Source organism: Erpetoichthys calabaricus, chromosome 8, assembly GCF_900747795.2.
Source record: "Erpetoichthys calabaricus chromosome 8, fErpCal1.3, whole genome shotgun sequence".
NCBI lineage: Eukaryota > Metazoa > Chordata > Cladistia > Polypteriformes > Polypteridae > Erpetoichthys > Erpetoichthys calabaricus.
In genome coordinates, this window is record NC_041401.2 from 194,854,281 (window position 1) to 194,868,067 (window position 13,787).

Consider the following 13,787-nt stretch of genomic DNA (forward strand, 5'->3'; position numbering starts at 1 on the left):
TTATTATTGAAACCAGTTATCTACTGGTGAATTTCCCCTTGGGATTAATAAAGTTATCTATCTATCTATCTATCTATCTATCTATCTATCTATCTATCTATCTATCTATCTATCTATCTATCTATCTATCAATCAGTATATAGTGCCTTTCATATCTATCTATCTATCTATCTATCTATCTATCTATCTATCTATCTATCTATCTATCTATCTATCTATCATGCCTTTCATATCTATCTATCTATCTATCTATCTATCTATCTATCTATCTATCTATCTATCTATCTATCTATCTATCTATCTATCTATCTATCAGTATATAGTGCCTTTCATATCTATCTATCTATCTATCTATCTATCTATCTATCTATCTATCTATCAATCAGTATATAGTGCCTTTCATATCTATCTATCTATCTATCTATCTATCTATCTATCTATCTATCTATCTATCTATCTATCTATCTATCTATCTATCTATCTATCTATCTATCTATCATGCCTTTCATATCTATCTATCTATCTATCTATCTATCTATCTATCTATCTATCTATCTATCTATCTATCTATCTATCTATCTATCTATCTATCTATCTATCAGTATATAGTGCCTTTCATATCTATCTATCTATCTATCTATCTATCTATCTATCTATCTATCTATCTATCTATCTATCTATCTATCTATCTATCTATCTATCTATCTATCATTGAAACCAGTTATCTACTGGTGACTTTCCCCTTGGGATTAATAAAGTATCTATCTATCTATCTATCTATCTATCTATCTATCTATCTATCTATCTATCTATCTATCTATCTATCTATCTATCTATCTATCTATCTATCTATCTATCTATCAGTATATAGTGCCTTTCATATCTATCTATCTATCTATCTATCTATCTATCTATCTATCTATCTATCTATCTATCAGTATATAGTGCCTTTCATATCTATCTATCTATCTATCTATCTATCTATCTATCTATCTATCTATCTATCTATCTATCTATCTATCAATCAGTATATAGTGCCTTTCATATCTATCTATCTATCTATCTATCTATCTATCTATCTATCTATCTATCTATCTATCTATCTATCTATCTATCATGCCTTTCATATCTATCTATCTATCTATCTATCTATCTATCTATCAGTATATAGTGCCTTTCATATCTATCTATCTATCTATCTATCTATCTATCTATCTATCTATCTATCTATCTATCTATCTATCTATCTATCTATCTATCTATCTATCATTGAAACCAGTTATCTACTGGTGACTTTCCCCTTGGGATTAATAAGAGTATCTATTCTATCTATCTATCTATCTATCTATCTATCTATCTATCTATCTATCTATCTATCTATCTATCTATCTATCTATCTATCAGTATATAGTGCCTTTCATATCTATCTATCTATCTATCTATCTATCTATCTATCTATCTATCTATCTATCTATCTATCTATCTATCTATCTATCTAGCCTTTCATGTCTGTCTGTCTGTCTGTCTGTCTGTCTGTCTGTCTGTCTGTCAATCAATCATTGGGCCCTTAACCTGAAAATTGCTCCAGGTGCCGCTGTATAATGGCTGACCCTGCGCTCTGACCCCCAAAGGTCATGTGAAGAGACAATTTCCCCCCAGGGATTAACAAAGTATATCAAATCAAATAATTAAAAGTTAGTTTGATTGTTTTTGGGTTTTTTTTTTGCAGAAAGAAAGAATAAAATAGAAATTAAGGCCCATTGCCCAACAAATGGCAATTGGAATACAACATCATGGTGAATTCCATCTGCATTCTTGAAGTGGGGGGAGGCACCTGTAACTCATGGCACCTTCCACTGGCACAGTCCAATCCGTTTTTTAAAGGGGGGGTGTTGCCGATAATGCAGACATCTGTGCAGGCTGAGACTGCAAGGCCAGTAACCCAACTGGCTAGGAAGTCGTGAGACCAGGGAAGGTCCTGGATGATAGGTGTTAAGTACAGTGGGATTAATGGGAACATTGTGAGTGGTGAATGAGGCGGACCAGTAACTAAGCAGTGCCAGCACCTGCCAGGTAGCTTGACCAACTCTGGTTTAGATTTTTTTTCTTGAACAGACCAGATGTTCAGTGACATTTGCTGACTTGTGACCCAAGGCTGCCCTTAAATAATACACATGTGTGCTTCCTTACTTGTGTGTACTCAGTTATAATTAGTAAATCGTACAAATGATAAATAGTACAGTTACTACAAATTGTATGAGCCTGCTAACATTTTAATAGCACACTGTTGAAATTACTTACATATAGACATTTTACAACCAGCTTTTCTTTGTACCTAGCACGTCTTGTTTTCATGTAATGTTCTGGGGGCTCCAAATGTCCTTTGTGACAATACCATTATTACCTTTATGTCTGCTTTTTTTTTTTTGTATTTAAATAATCTTTTATATTTTAGGCTGACCTCTGTGTCCCTCGTCTGAATGAAGGAGATCAGGTCGTGCTGATAAACGGCAGAGATATTTCAGAACATACTCATGACCAGGTTGTCATGTTCATCAAAGCAAGCTGTGAAAGCCATTCTGGGGAGCTGCTGTTGCTTGTTCGGCCTAATGGTTAGTCAAATGCACTTCTTAAAAATAAGGTCATTTTGATTTGAAATCCTTGGACATTGCATTTTAATGTAAAAAAATGAATAGGAGGAGATTAGTGGGTGCCTACTTTATAGTCTGCCTGTAAACTGCTTTGTTAGTTTTATTTGTCATTGATTTGATGTACAGTATATGACATGGAGCGAGTTTTTCCTTAGCCTGTCATATTGAGGTTATGCTCTCTCTTTAAGACTTTACTTTCTTAGTGTGGCATAGGTATGGTAGTGCAGTGCTGAAGGTTGCTCCTGGTGCATTTATGCAGTCATAGTCTTATGTCCTCACATGAGTAACGTCAATGAGCTGAAGAGGTGCATTAAGGACAAATGGGTGCAAATCCTTCAGTAGGCCTGAAGAGACTGAAAGGCTCAAGAAACCACGACTTGGAGCTGTTTCTTCTAAATGCGGTTCTAAAGGGTACTGAATCATAGGGTGTACTTACTTTTTCACATACTCGTTTCTTGCAGACTTATTTTTTGGTTGAATACATCAGGGCAAAGTAAACGTTTTATTTGTCACCCAGGGTTACATACAGTTAGGTCCATAAATATTTGGACAGAGACAACTTTTTTCTGATTGTGGTTCTGTACATCACCACAATGAATTTGAAATGAAACAACTCCGATGCAGTTGAAGTGCAGACTTTCAGCTTTAATTCAGTGGGGTGAACAAAACGATTGCATAAAAATGTGAGACAACTAAAGCATTTTTATAACACAATCCCTTCTTCATTTCAGGGGCTCAAAAGTAATTGGACAAATTAAATAACTGGAAATCAAATGTTCATTTCTAATACTTGGTTGAAAACCCTTTGCTAGCAATGACAGCCTGAAGTCCTGAACTCCTGGACATCACCAGATGTTGGGTTTCCTCCTTTTTAATTCTCTGCCAGGCCTTTACTGCAGCGGCTTTCAGTTGCTGTTTGTTTGTGGGCCTTTCTGTCTGAAGTTTAGTCTTCAACAAGTGAAATGCCTGCTCAGTTGGGTGAAGATCAGGTGACTGACTTGGCCATTCAAGAATTTTCCACTTCTTTGCTTTAATAAACTCCTGGGTTGCTTTGGCTGTATGTTTTGGGTCATTGTCCATCTGTATCATGAATCAATTTGACTGCTGTATTTAGCTGGATTTGAGCAGACAGTATGTCTCTGAACACCTCAGAATTCATTCGGCTGCTTCTGTCCTGTGTCACGTCATCGATAAACACTAGTGTCCCAGTGCCACTGGCAGCCATGCACGCCCATGCCATCACACTGCCTCCCTCCACCGTGTTTTACAGATGATGTGCTATGCTTTGGATAATGAGCTGTTCCACGCCTTCTCTATACTTTTTTCTTGCCATCATTCTGGTAGAGGTTGATCTTGGTTTCATCTGTCCAAAGAATGTTTTTCCAGAACTGTGCTGGCTTTTTTAGATGTTCTTTAGCAAAGTCCAATCTAGCCTTTCTATTCTTGAGGCTTATGAGTGGCTTGCACCTTGCAGTGCACCCATCATGCAGTCTTCTCTTTATGGTAGACTTGGATCTCGATACGCTGACCCCCTGGAGAGTGTTGTTCACTTGGTTGGCTGTTGTGAAGGCGTTTCTCTTCACCATGGAAATGATTCTGCGATCATCCACCACTGTTGTCTTCCGTGGACGTCCAGGTTTTTTTGTGTTGCTGAGTTCACCAGTGCTTGCTTTCTTTCTCAGGATGGACCAAACTGTAGATTTTGCCACTCGTAATATTGTAGCAATTTCTCCGATGGGTTTTTTCTGTTTTCGCAGCTTAAGGATGGCTTCTTTCACCTGCATGGAGAGCTCCTTTGACCACATGTTGTCTGTTCACAGCAAAATCTTCCACATGCAAGCACCACACCTCAGATCGACTCCAGGCCTTTTATCTGCTTAATTGATAAGGACATAATGACGGACTTGACCACACCTGCCCATGAAATAGCCAAAGAGTCAATTGTCCAATAAACGGAAGTCTGCACTTCAACTGCATATGAGTTGTTTCATTTCAAATTCATTGTGGTGATGTACAGAACCAAAATTAGAAAAAAGTTGTCTCTGTCCAAATATTTATGGACCTAACTGTACGTGATCATTTTTGGACTTGGTGAAGGCCATCACTTTTGTTCTGCTGTTTAAAATCTTTCAATTGAAAAGGGCTGATGGGTTGCTTATTTTTTATAATGTAACACTAGGGGGCTTTGCCCTCTACTCGCTTTGCTCGTCAACCCCTTCGGCCTGCGTTACGTGCTAGCCTCTTTGCGATTCTGCCTCTTACGTATGGGGATGCGGATGTACAATTTAAACAGATTTTTATTTTCATGGGAATTGTCACATATGCATCAACGCAACGTATAACTGCCCGTGACTGAATTTCCTTTCTTTCTCTCTATTAAATAAAATGACTTTCTTGAATGTTTGGCTCTGAGATTTGTTAATTGTCTTTGCAAAAGCTATGCCAATGGGAAACTATTAACGTTTTAATACGAATGGCATATCAAGATCTCCTTTGGTGTCTAACGTTATCCGCGGAAGATGTACTACATTACCTTTCTTGGATACGTCCTTCTTTCTCCAGTAATTCGTGTGTTGGAAGACCGGATGTTGTTAACAGTTGTAGATATTCTTCGGGAAACTGTAAGCTGGTTTTTTTTTTAATCTTCCTCACGATCACCACCAACTGTTTCAGCATAGTCTATTGATACACATTTATCCAATTTGCTGTGTAAATGAGCGACATTTTTGGACACATTTAACCAATTTGCTGTGTAACCGATCATCATTTTTGGCATTAATTTGTTTGACGTCCTCGTTTCTCAATGCTCGAGGACCGTGGTCTTGTTTGAAAATGTTTGAGAGGAGGGTGTGACTTGCAAAAGTCTCATCTTGTGGGACTTGTAAAAATCTCTCTTTCAAAAAGTCTCGTCGCGTCAAAGGATTTTTTTATGTAATAGAGAGGTGTACAGAAACACACAGCGTATCGCCACAGGAGACACAAAGCATAACGTCTGTGTTCCCTCTGTCCTGGTCGCAGTCACTTTTTTTGAGTTAGGCACTGGTTTGTGTTCCAAAGTGTAAATTACAGCAGTGCACCTCCTGACACTGGTTGTGGTTGATTTCCAGTTGTTTCGAGATCCTTTTAAAACCCTTCGCAGTCTCATAGGCATCTAGAACTTTCTTTATGATGGCCTCAGAGAGCTCTTTCGATCTCAACATGGTGGTGAGACACATTTCAACAATAAAAAGCAAACCAAACTAAATGTCTGAGGTTTAAATAAGAAGACGGGTGCAAACGAGATAGATTCTCTCTCACATGATGTTCTAATCATCCTGCACCAGATTCTAATTTGAGGTGTTTGAGGTCGTCATAAATGGAGGGGGGGAGACTTTTTCTTCATGTGAAATTTGCATTTATGTTTATTTAAGTTGTACAATAGACTACAAAATGTAAATGTGCCCTGATATTTGTTAGATTATATCACCTTTGTTTAGGGATACTGTTTAAATGAAGATCAAACCTCGAAATACACAGATACGTTAAAAAAAGAAAAGATGTCTTATGGGGTTTACGTACTTTTTCCAGTAGACTCTAGTTGTGGACCTCCTGGACCTCCAGAGCTCCACTCCATTGAGGAGGTCAAGTCAAGTAAACCATGTGACAAAACACAACTGCAATCTAATTGGCTGTCCAGCGGAGGTCTGTAGCTGGACCCTCCCACTTTTTCCCCATGAGTGTAGGTAGACAGATGGTTTGTTGGCTAGCTGGCTATGAATATGACACCAAATGTGAAATGCCAAAATAAATGTAAATAGAATCAGCAATCCTTCTGTCATATTTTAAGTAAAAACAAATCCTAGCTTTATTTTTAACCAGGAGTTTCAAAGCAAGTTAGCCGTACACAGTAATCAGGGGCCTAGCAACGTTTTGCGTTTGAGACTCAAGCTGGCTTTTCATCCTGTTATTGTGTGGCAGGCAGTTATGGAAAACGTGAACAGTTAATGGTTGTAAATCTTAAATAGTAAGTTTGTTAAATCGAGGCAGCGGAATCTGTTCTGTTAGCAGCAGTCATTGGTTTACAGTTAGGATGGTGACTGGAATGAAGATCTGTGGCCCTCCAGGATCTGAGTTTGACACCCTTGCCGCTGTTTTGCAATGTTAGCTATTTAAAAATGTCTAGAGGCCAAGCAGACTCTGAACCTGGAGAGCAACGGTCCATCCAAGTCTAGGAGGGGACTGTAAGTGCTCTACAGTGGTGTTCGGACTAATCAAAGAAAGCTTCTCTGCTGGCAAAATGGAGTGGCCTTCTAGTTGGCATTCATGCAGGAGGTGGGTACATTGTGTAAGCCTGACCTCATTCACATTTCATGAAATATGTGGTATAGCTTGGCATCTTTTTTTTGTTGATTTTCACTGAAACGGGCAAAATACAAAAAGTGTGTGTGTGGAAATTAATTAAATTAAATGTGTTGTCCTTTAGAGAAGACAAACCAGCTGTTACAGAGATGATCGATGACGGTCCTTCTGTGCACCTTTTAGGATTCCCATTCCTTACCTACTGTAGGACTGTCATTTGGGAACACTGTGGGCCTTGAGAACATTTAGGTCCTCCCGACATGCGTAAAAGAGCAAATTCTCAGCATGCTAACCTCGGGAATATCCCGGATTATGGCATTGAATGTTGGCATGCCCATGTGTGCCACCTGCAACGGACTGTCGCCTTATCCAAGGTGGGTTCTTCCTTTGCCTCTGTGGTGCTTGAGTAGGTTTAAGCCCGCATTTAAAGGTGATTAAGATTGGATGGGATACAGTGTTGTCCAGTTTCAGTCCTCCAATAACATTATAATGGATCTTTTCATTCCAACTGCTTTATTAATTGAGGGGTCCGGTTCTACCTTTAAATGGCATTAAGTGAAAACAGAAAATATTGTTTATTGCTTTCTACATTTTAACTCCCCTCCTAGGTGTCCCTATCTGAGATGGCTTTACTTTTACAGTACATCTTGCTTGTTGCCCAGCAGGGTGGATGTGCTGTGAAATGAATGAAGCTTACATTTCAGGGCCCCAGAATTGACTTTAGTCCACATTGCTTAATTTTGGGTGCATAATGTATGAGTCGAGGTTTTTAAAAAATACTAGGGGGCTTCGCCCCCTGCTCACTTCGCTCGCCAACCCCCGTGTTTGGTTTTCCGGATGCACACTTTTAAGATTTTTTTTTCTTTGAATTGTTGCTATTTCATTAGTTTCACTTTTATTTCAGAACTTCTGTAAAAACAATATTTGTAATCTTGTGAGTCCCAATATGCTGAATCTTTTTAATGAGGTCAGGATAGGTTTCTCTGTTTGGAATTTCAGCACAGACAAAACGATCGACATCATCAGCAGTTAATCATTTTTTTTTACAAAGTAACAAAGTAAGTAGAGTTCTGCATTGGACTCCTGTCTGTAACGTCGTGATATTTTCCTCTCACAGTTCTAAAAGTACATGGGGTTACCAAGGTGATACCCCAGCTTTTGTCTAGGTTTTTGTACAAGGGCTAAAACAGAACGTTTTTGACTCCCGGAGTAAATTTAGGTTTTTAAATAAGCAGACAGATAAATATATACAGTGGGGCAAAAAAGTATTTAGTCAGCCACCAATTGTGCAAGTTCTCCCACTTAAAAAGATGAGAGAGGCCTGTAATTTTCATCATAGGTACACCTCAACTATGAGAGACAAAATGAGAAAAAAATCCAGAAAATCACATTGTCTGATTTTTGAAGAATTTATTTGCAAATTATGGTGGAAAAAAAGTATTTGGTCAATAACAAAAGTTCATCTCAGTACTTTGTTATATACCCTTTGTTGGCAGTGACAGAGGTCAAAGGTTTTCTGTAAGTCTTCACAAGGTTTTCACACACTGTTGCTGGTATTTTGGCCCATTCCTCCATGCAGATCTCCTCTAGAGCAGTGATGTTTTGGGGCTGTTGCTGGGCAACACGGTCTTTCAACTCCCTCCAACGATTTTCTATAATAATAATAATAATTCATTACATTTATATAGCACTTTTCTCAGTACTCAAAGTGCTATCCACACAGGGAGGAACTGGGAAGTGAACCCACAATCTTCCACAGTCTCCTTACTGCAAAGCAGCAGCACTACCACTGCGCCACCTGTGAGGGTTGAGATGTGGAGACTGGCTAGGCCACTCCAGGACCTTGAAATGCTTCTTACGAAGCCACTCCTTCGTTACCCAGGCGGTGTGTTTGGGATCATTGTCATGCTGAAAGACCCAGCCACGTTTCATCTTCAATGCCCTTGCTGATGGAAGGAGGTTTTCACTCAAAATCTGACGATACATGGCCCCATTCATTCTTTCCTTTACACGGATCAGTTGTCCTGGTCTCTTTGCAGAAAAACAGCCCCAAAGCATGATGTGTCCACCCCCATGCTTTACAGTAGGTATGGTGTTTTTTGGATGCAACTCAGCATTCTTTCTCCTCCAAACACGATAAGTAGAGTTTTTAACAAAAAGTTCTATTTTGGTTTCATCTGACCATATGACATTCTCCCAACCAAATGCTCTCTAGCAAACTTCAGACGGGCCTGCACATGTAGTGGCTTAAGCAGGGGGACACGTCTGGCACTGCAGGATTTGAGTCCCTGGCGGCGTAGTGTGTTACTGATGGTAGCCTTTGTTACTTTGGTCCCAGCTCTCTGCAGGTCATTCACTAGGTCCCCCCGTGTGGTTCTGGGATTTTTGCTCACCGTTCTTGTGATCATTTTGACCCCACGGGGTGAGATCTTGCGTGGAGCCCCAGATCGAGGGAGATTATCAGTGGTCTTGTATGTCTTCCATTTTCTAATAATTGCTCCCACAGTTGATTTCTTCACACCAAGCTGCTTACCTATTGCAGATTCAGTCTTCCCAGCCTGGTGCAGGTCTACAATTTTGTTTCTGGTGTCCTTTGAGAGCTCTTTGGTCTTGGCCACAGTGGAGTTTGGAGTGGGACTGTTTGAGGTTGTGGACAGGTGTCTTTTATATTGATACGAGTTCAAACAGGTGCCATTAATACAGGTAACGAGTGGAGGACAGAGGAGCCTCTTACAGAAGAAGTTACAGGTCTGTGAGAGCCAGAATCTTGCTTGTTTGTAGGTGACCAAATACTTTTTTCCACCATAATTTGCAAATAAATTCTTTAAAAATCAGACAATGTGATTTTCTGGATTTTTTTTCTCATTTTGTCTCTCATAGTTGAGGTATACCTATGATGAAAATTACAGGCCTCTCTCATCTTTTAAGTGGGAGAACTTGCACAATTGGTGGCTGACTAAATACTTTTTATGAACAAAGTAACCAATAAATGCATGTGCGGTAAACTCCGTTTTTGAAACTCTCAAGATTCTTTATTTGTCACATGCATAGTTTATACAGGACAACACGCAGTGAAATGCATCCTGATCTGCTTATCAAAAACTGTGCAAAGTTAGAAGAATATCAGTTAGATTAACAAAAACTCATAGATTGAAAGGTAAGTATAGTAGAACATAATAAATAAGTACAATTATGTGAATAAAGTAGAATTAAGTGTTAAGGGGCAATAGTGTAGTAATTATTGTGCAAAACCAAAGTTAGACTGCTGCATAGTTAAATGAGGCAGTTTGTTTGTTTGCGCTACTGCGATCTTTACTTTCTTTTTTATATTTTCTAATTTTCCTACTTTCATATCCTTTAACTTTCTCCACATGTGTATAGCGCCGACGTTTTTTTTGAGTCTTTCTAATTTCCCTGGTTTCATAGTCTCTAACCTGCTCTGCATGTGTTTAGCGCCAACGTCTGTAAACGTCATTATGAAGTTCTACTTTGTCTTTTACTCACTGTCATTTAATTCTGAGCCGGATCTGTGCTTTTTTTTCCCAATTCCACTTGTTCCGGGCTGATAATTACTTTCCTTATTTTCTGAATTTGCACCTCGATTATTCTTTTTTGCTCTTTTTCCTGTCCAACGCATTTGGGTCTCTTTTCTCCACGCTTTTCTTTCTTCTTCGTTTAATCGTTGACGTTTCATTTCTACCGTATTGACCTTATACGCTTTATGTGCACTGAGAGCCCTGGAGCTGTGTGTGTGCTGCATGACTGCCTTTACACTACTGATTTGTTTTTTTTGATATTGCTTGTAAGTAGGGTTTGTCTTGCAAGACTCTCGTTCTGTGTTCCCGTGAGACGCATCGTGGCAGGTCTCTTTCGTCTCGCGGGTCTTTAAATTATCTTCCGAGAAGATCACGGTATCGTAGACTATCAGGACAGGGGACAGGATTTCTTTTTATAATAGATAGAAATAAATAATTTATTGAAGTTAAGTACAGCAATTTGAATTACATATTTTAAGAAAAGCTGTTTTGATATGTCATGGTGTGGTATAGTGGGTCTGCGGCTTTAAAAAAAAAGGCCAGGTTTTAATCCGTATAGCCGTGTCATTCACCGTGGGCGCGATTGCTTGACTGAGAGGAGTTAATGGGGTAGTTGGAGCGAGTCACACCTGCACGTGTGGGTACAATCGTTCTCAATTGCTTCATTGGCTTCCTGCAGCGTGTGATTAAGGTGCTGCGCCCATGGACGTGCGGGGAGATGTGTGTATATATACGAATAGACACTAGGAAAAGGGGGAGAGATGAATGGATGGATAGATTGATCGAGAGACGGGGAGATGAATAGGGATGGATGGATAGATCGATCGAGGAGTAGAAAATGAAAGAGGTTAGAAGACGCGAAGAGCCATCTTAGCAGCTACAGTCTGGCCGCCTGTAAGGAGGAGACAGCACGAGCTGGGGCCCCACGAAGGAGCGTTAGGTTGTGGCGCTCTAGGGGCTAGTCTACCCCACTGAATGTCCCACTGAATGAGTGGGGTGAGCCAGGCAGGTGTCCTCCCGAGGGATCTGAGGAGTGACTGCATGAGCACGAAGGATGAAGGGAGGAGAGCCGACCTCATGTCCTTAATGGAAGCCTAGACAGTGGTCGGCCGAAAGGAGCTCATAGCTGTTGGGTCTCCGCTGGCTACGGGAGCAATGGGTGAGCCGGGGAGAATGAGAGGCGGAGGTGGGCTAAGACCGGGAAGAGTGAGACTGCATTTTAACCTCGGGTTTAATCGGATTTACTTATTGTTGTTTTTATCCCCACTAAACACTTGTTTTTATTGATTTATTGAACCTGATGCACTGCACTTTGGACACCATTTTGTTGGTTAAAATAAAAGCACTTTGGCACTTTTTGGAACTATCCCCTGGCTTCATTTGAGAATTGTCCTCATATGTCAGCTCATCTTGGTGACATTACCAGCAGTGTCGGGTTCAGAGCTCACCGAAGTCGGATGGGAGCGTGGAGCAGAACGCGCATCGTCACACATGGAACAGCCCCTTTGAAGAAGATAACAATGGTTACCCAGCCATCTGAAGGGGCCCCCATAAGAGTTCAAGCTTTAGGGGCCCCACATAAGTAGTGTGTGACAGTGGTGCAAAGCCTTATGTAGTCTACAAGTACAGTTCACACTTGGCAGATGTAATCCTGCCAGTTAACATACTTGTGTTCCGAGATGCGGAAGAAATAATGAAAAACCAGCAGGAATACTGGGATATTGTGCAAGCTGCAGAGAGACATTGTCAGGATTTGAAATGAAGACCAGGGCCGTGGAGCTGTGTGGCAGCGCTGCTAACCGCTGTGTCAGTGACAAACACAAAAATAATGGAGTGCCTGAATTCTCAAGGGTCCGTTGTTTGTAGGGTTGTTACTGTCACATGCCCACAATGCAGTGCAATTCTCATTTGAATGTGCTCATCGACATTTGACGCATCGCCGCTCTCACCACATTATATAACACGATACTCTGTACAGTCCAGCACCGCGACTGAGTGAGCCTCACCTCAAAACGTTGGTCTTCCTGACCTGACAAATCTCAGACTCGTTTACCGCACCCATCTACAATTCACAAGTCCCTTCTACTGTGACATTTAGTTTAGGCTTGTAGATAACCAGGCAATAAAGAATGTGTGATTTTCACTTAAAATGCATTAGAAGGAATGTAATAATGGAAGTACAAATACTACAGTCACAGCATTAACTCTTTCAGGGCTGATGTCGACTTTTGTCAAAAGGAGGAGTTTTGATGATGGTAATCAACTGTAAACTGTGACAAAACCAATTGTTATGTTTTAGTTGGACTCTCGCTGTCTGAAGGAACGTTAGATTCATTGGTTTGACCGAGATTTCCTGCACGCGCGTGAGTAGCAAGGTGCAAACAATGGCAAAAATGGGACTGAGATCTGGCGAGAAATCAAAGCGAATGTGTAAAGCAAAATACTGTCTTTGAACTGGATTATGACTTGTCGGACTCTGATTTTGATACAAGTGATCGAAAACGAATGTGAGGCTCCAGCTTCAGGTGATTGGTCCTCCAGCTAATTGTGGTACTGACAATATTCACCAGGTAGAACTGCCACTTAACAATAATAAGAGATAGAAACCACCATGATCGCTGCTGCTGCTGCTGCCCCAGCCACGTGAAGACAGCCTGGCAGCAAACCTGCTGCACATTCTTCACAAACTGGCAGCTGCAGCATGCAGCAACAGACGTTTTATGTTGATTTCTGTGTGAAACCATTGCTTTTCAGAAACTGTTTTTTGGAAAAAAAATATTCAGCCCTCACAGAGTTAAATAACACAATAAACTTTACGCCAGTGTGATTAGTGAGTCGAGCTATCGTACCTCATCCATTGTAGCCCTAAACTAAAAGTCACTTCACTCTGCTCCACGGTTTATGCTTGCTGATAACTGCTGAATTTTGTTTACAGCTATCTATGATGTAGTAGAAGAGAAAATGGAGAATGAACCAGATTTTGAGTATATTCCTGAAAAATGCTCGGTGGAAGGAATTCATCTGGATGACGACGCTTTACGAGAATCCATGTCGCAGCTAAAAGAAGGGCTGAATACTGGAACTATCCTAGCTCAGTTTGATGTAGGTGGTTTTTTTTTTTTAACATTTGATTTATATTTTCAAGTAGAGCTTTTTCAGAAAAAAAAAACCATTTTTTCTTCATTGCAATAATTTCAACTGAATGACTTGTTGCTGTGTGTCGTTAGACGTGAATCTGACCGATAGCTGATGCATAGCCCGG

At 40.2% G+C, this 13,787-nt stretch overlaps 1 protein-coding gene across 3 annotated transcripts in view; it reads left to right on the plus strand.

Moving 5' to 3' along the window:
* Positions 1-13,787, plus strand: part of ptpn4a (protein tyrosine phosphatase non-receptor type 4a) — a 254,054-nt gene that overhangs the window by 217,770 nt on the left and 22,497 nt on the right. For all 3 annotated transcript variants that reach the window (XM_028808049.2, XM_028808047.2, XM_028808048.2), the window contains 2 exons: positions 2,456-2,612; positions 13,461-13,627. In XM_028808049.2, coding sequence (XP_028663882.2) covers positions 2,456-2,612; positions 13,461-13,627 — 324 coding nt within the window. The remainder of the gene's footprint in view (positions 1-2,455; positions 2,613-13,460; positions 13,628-13,787) is intronic.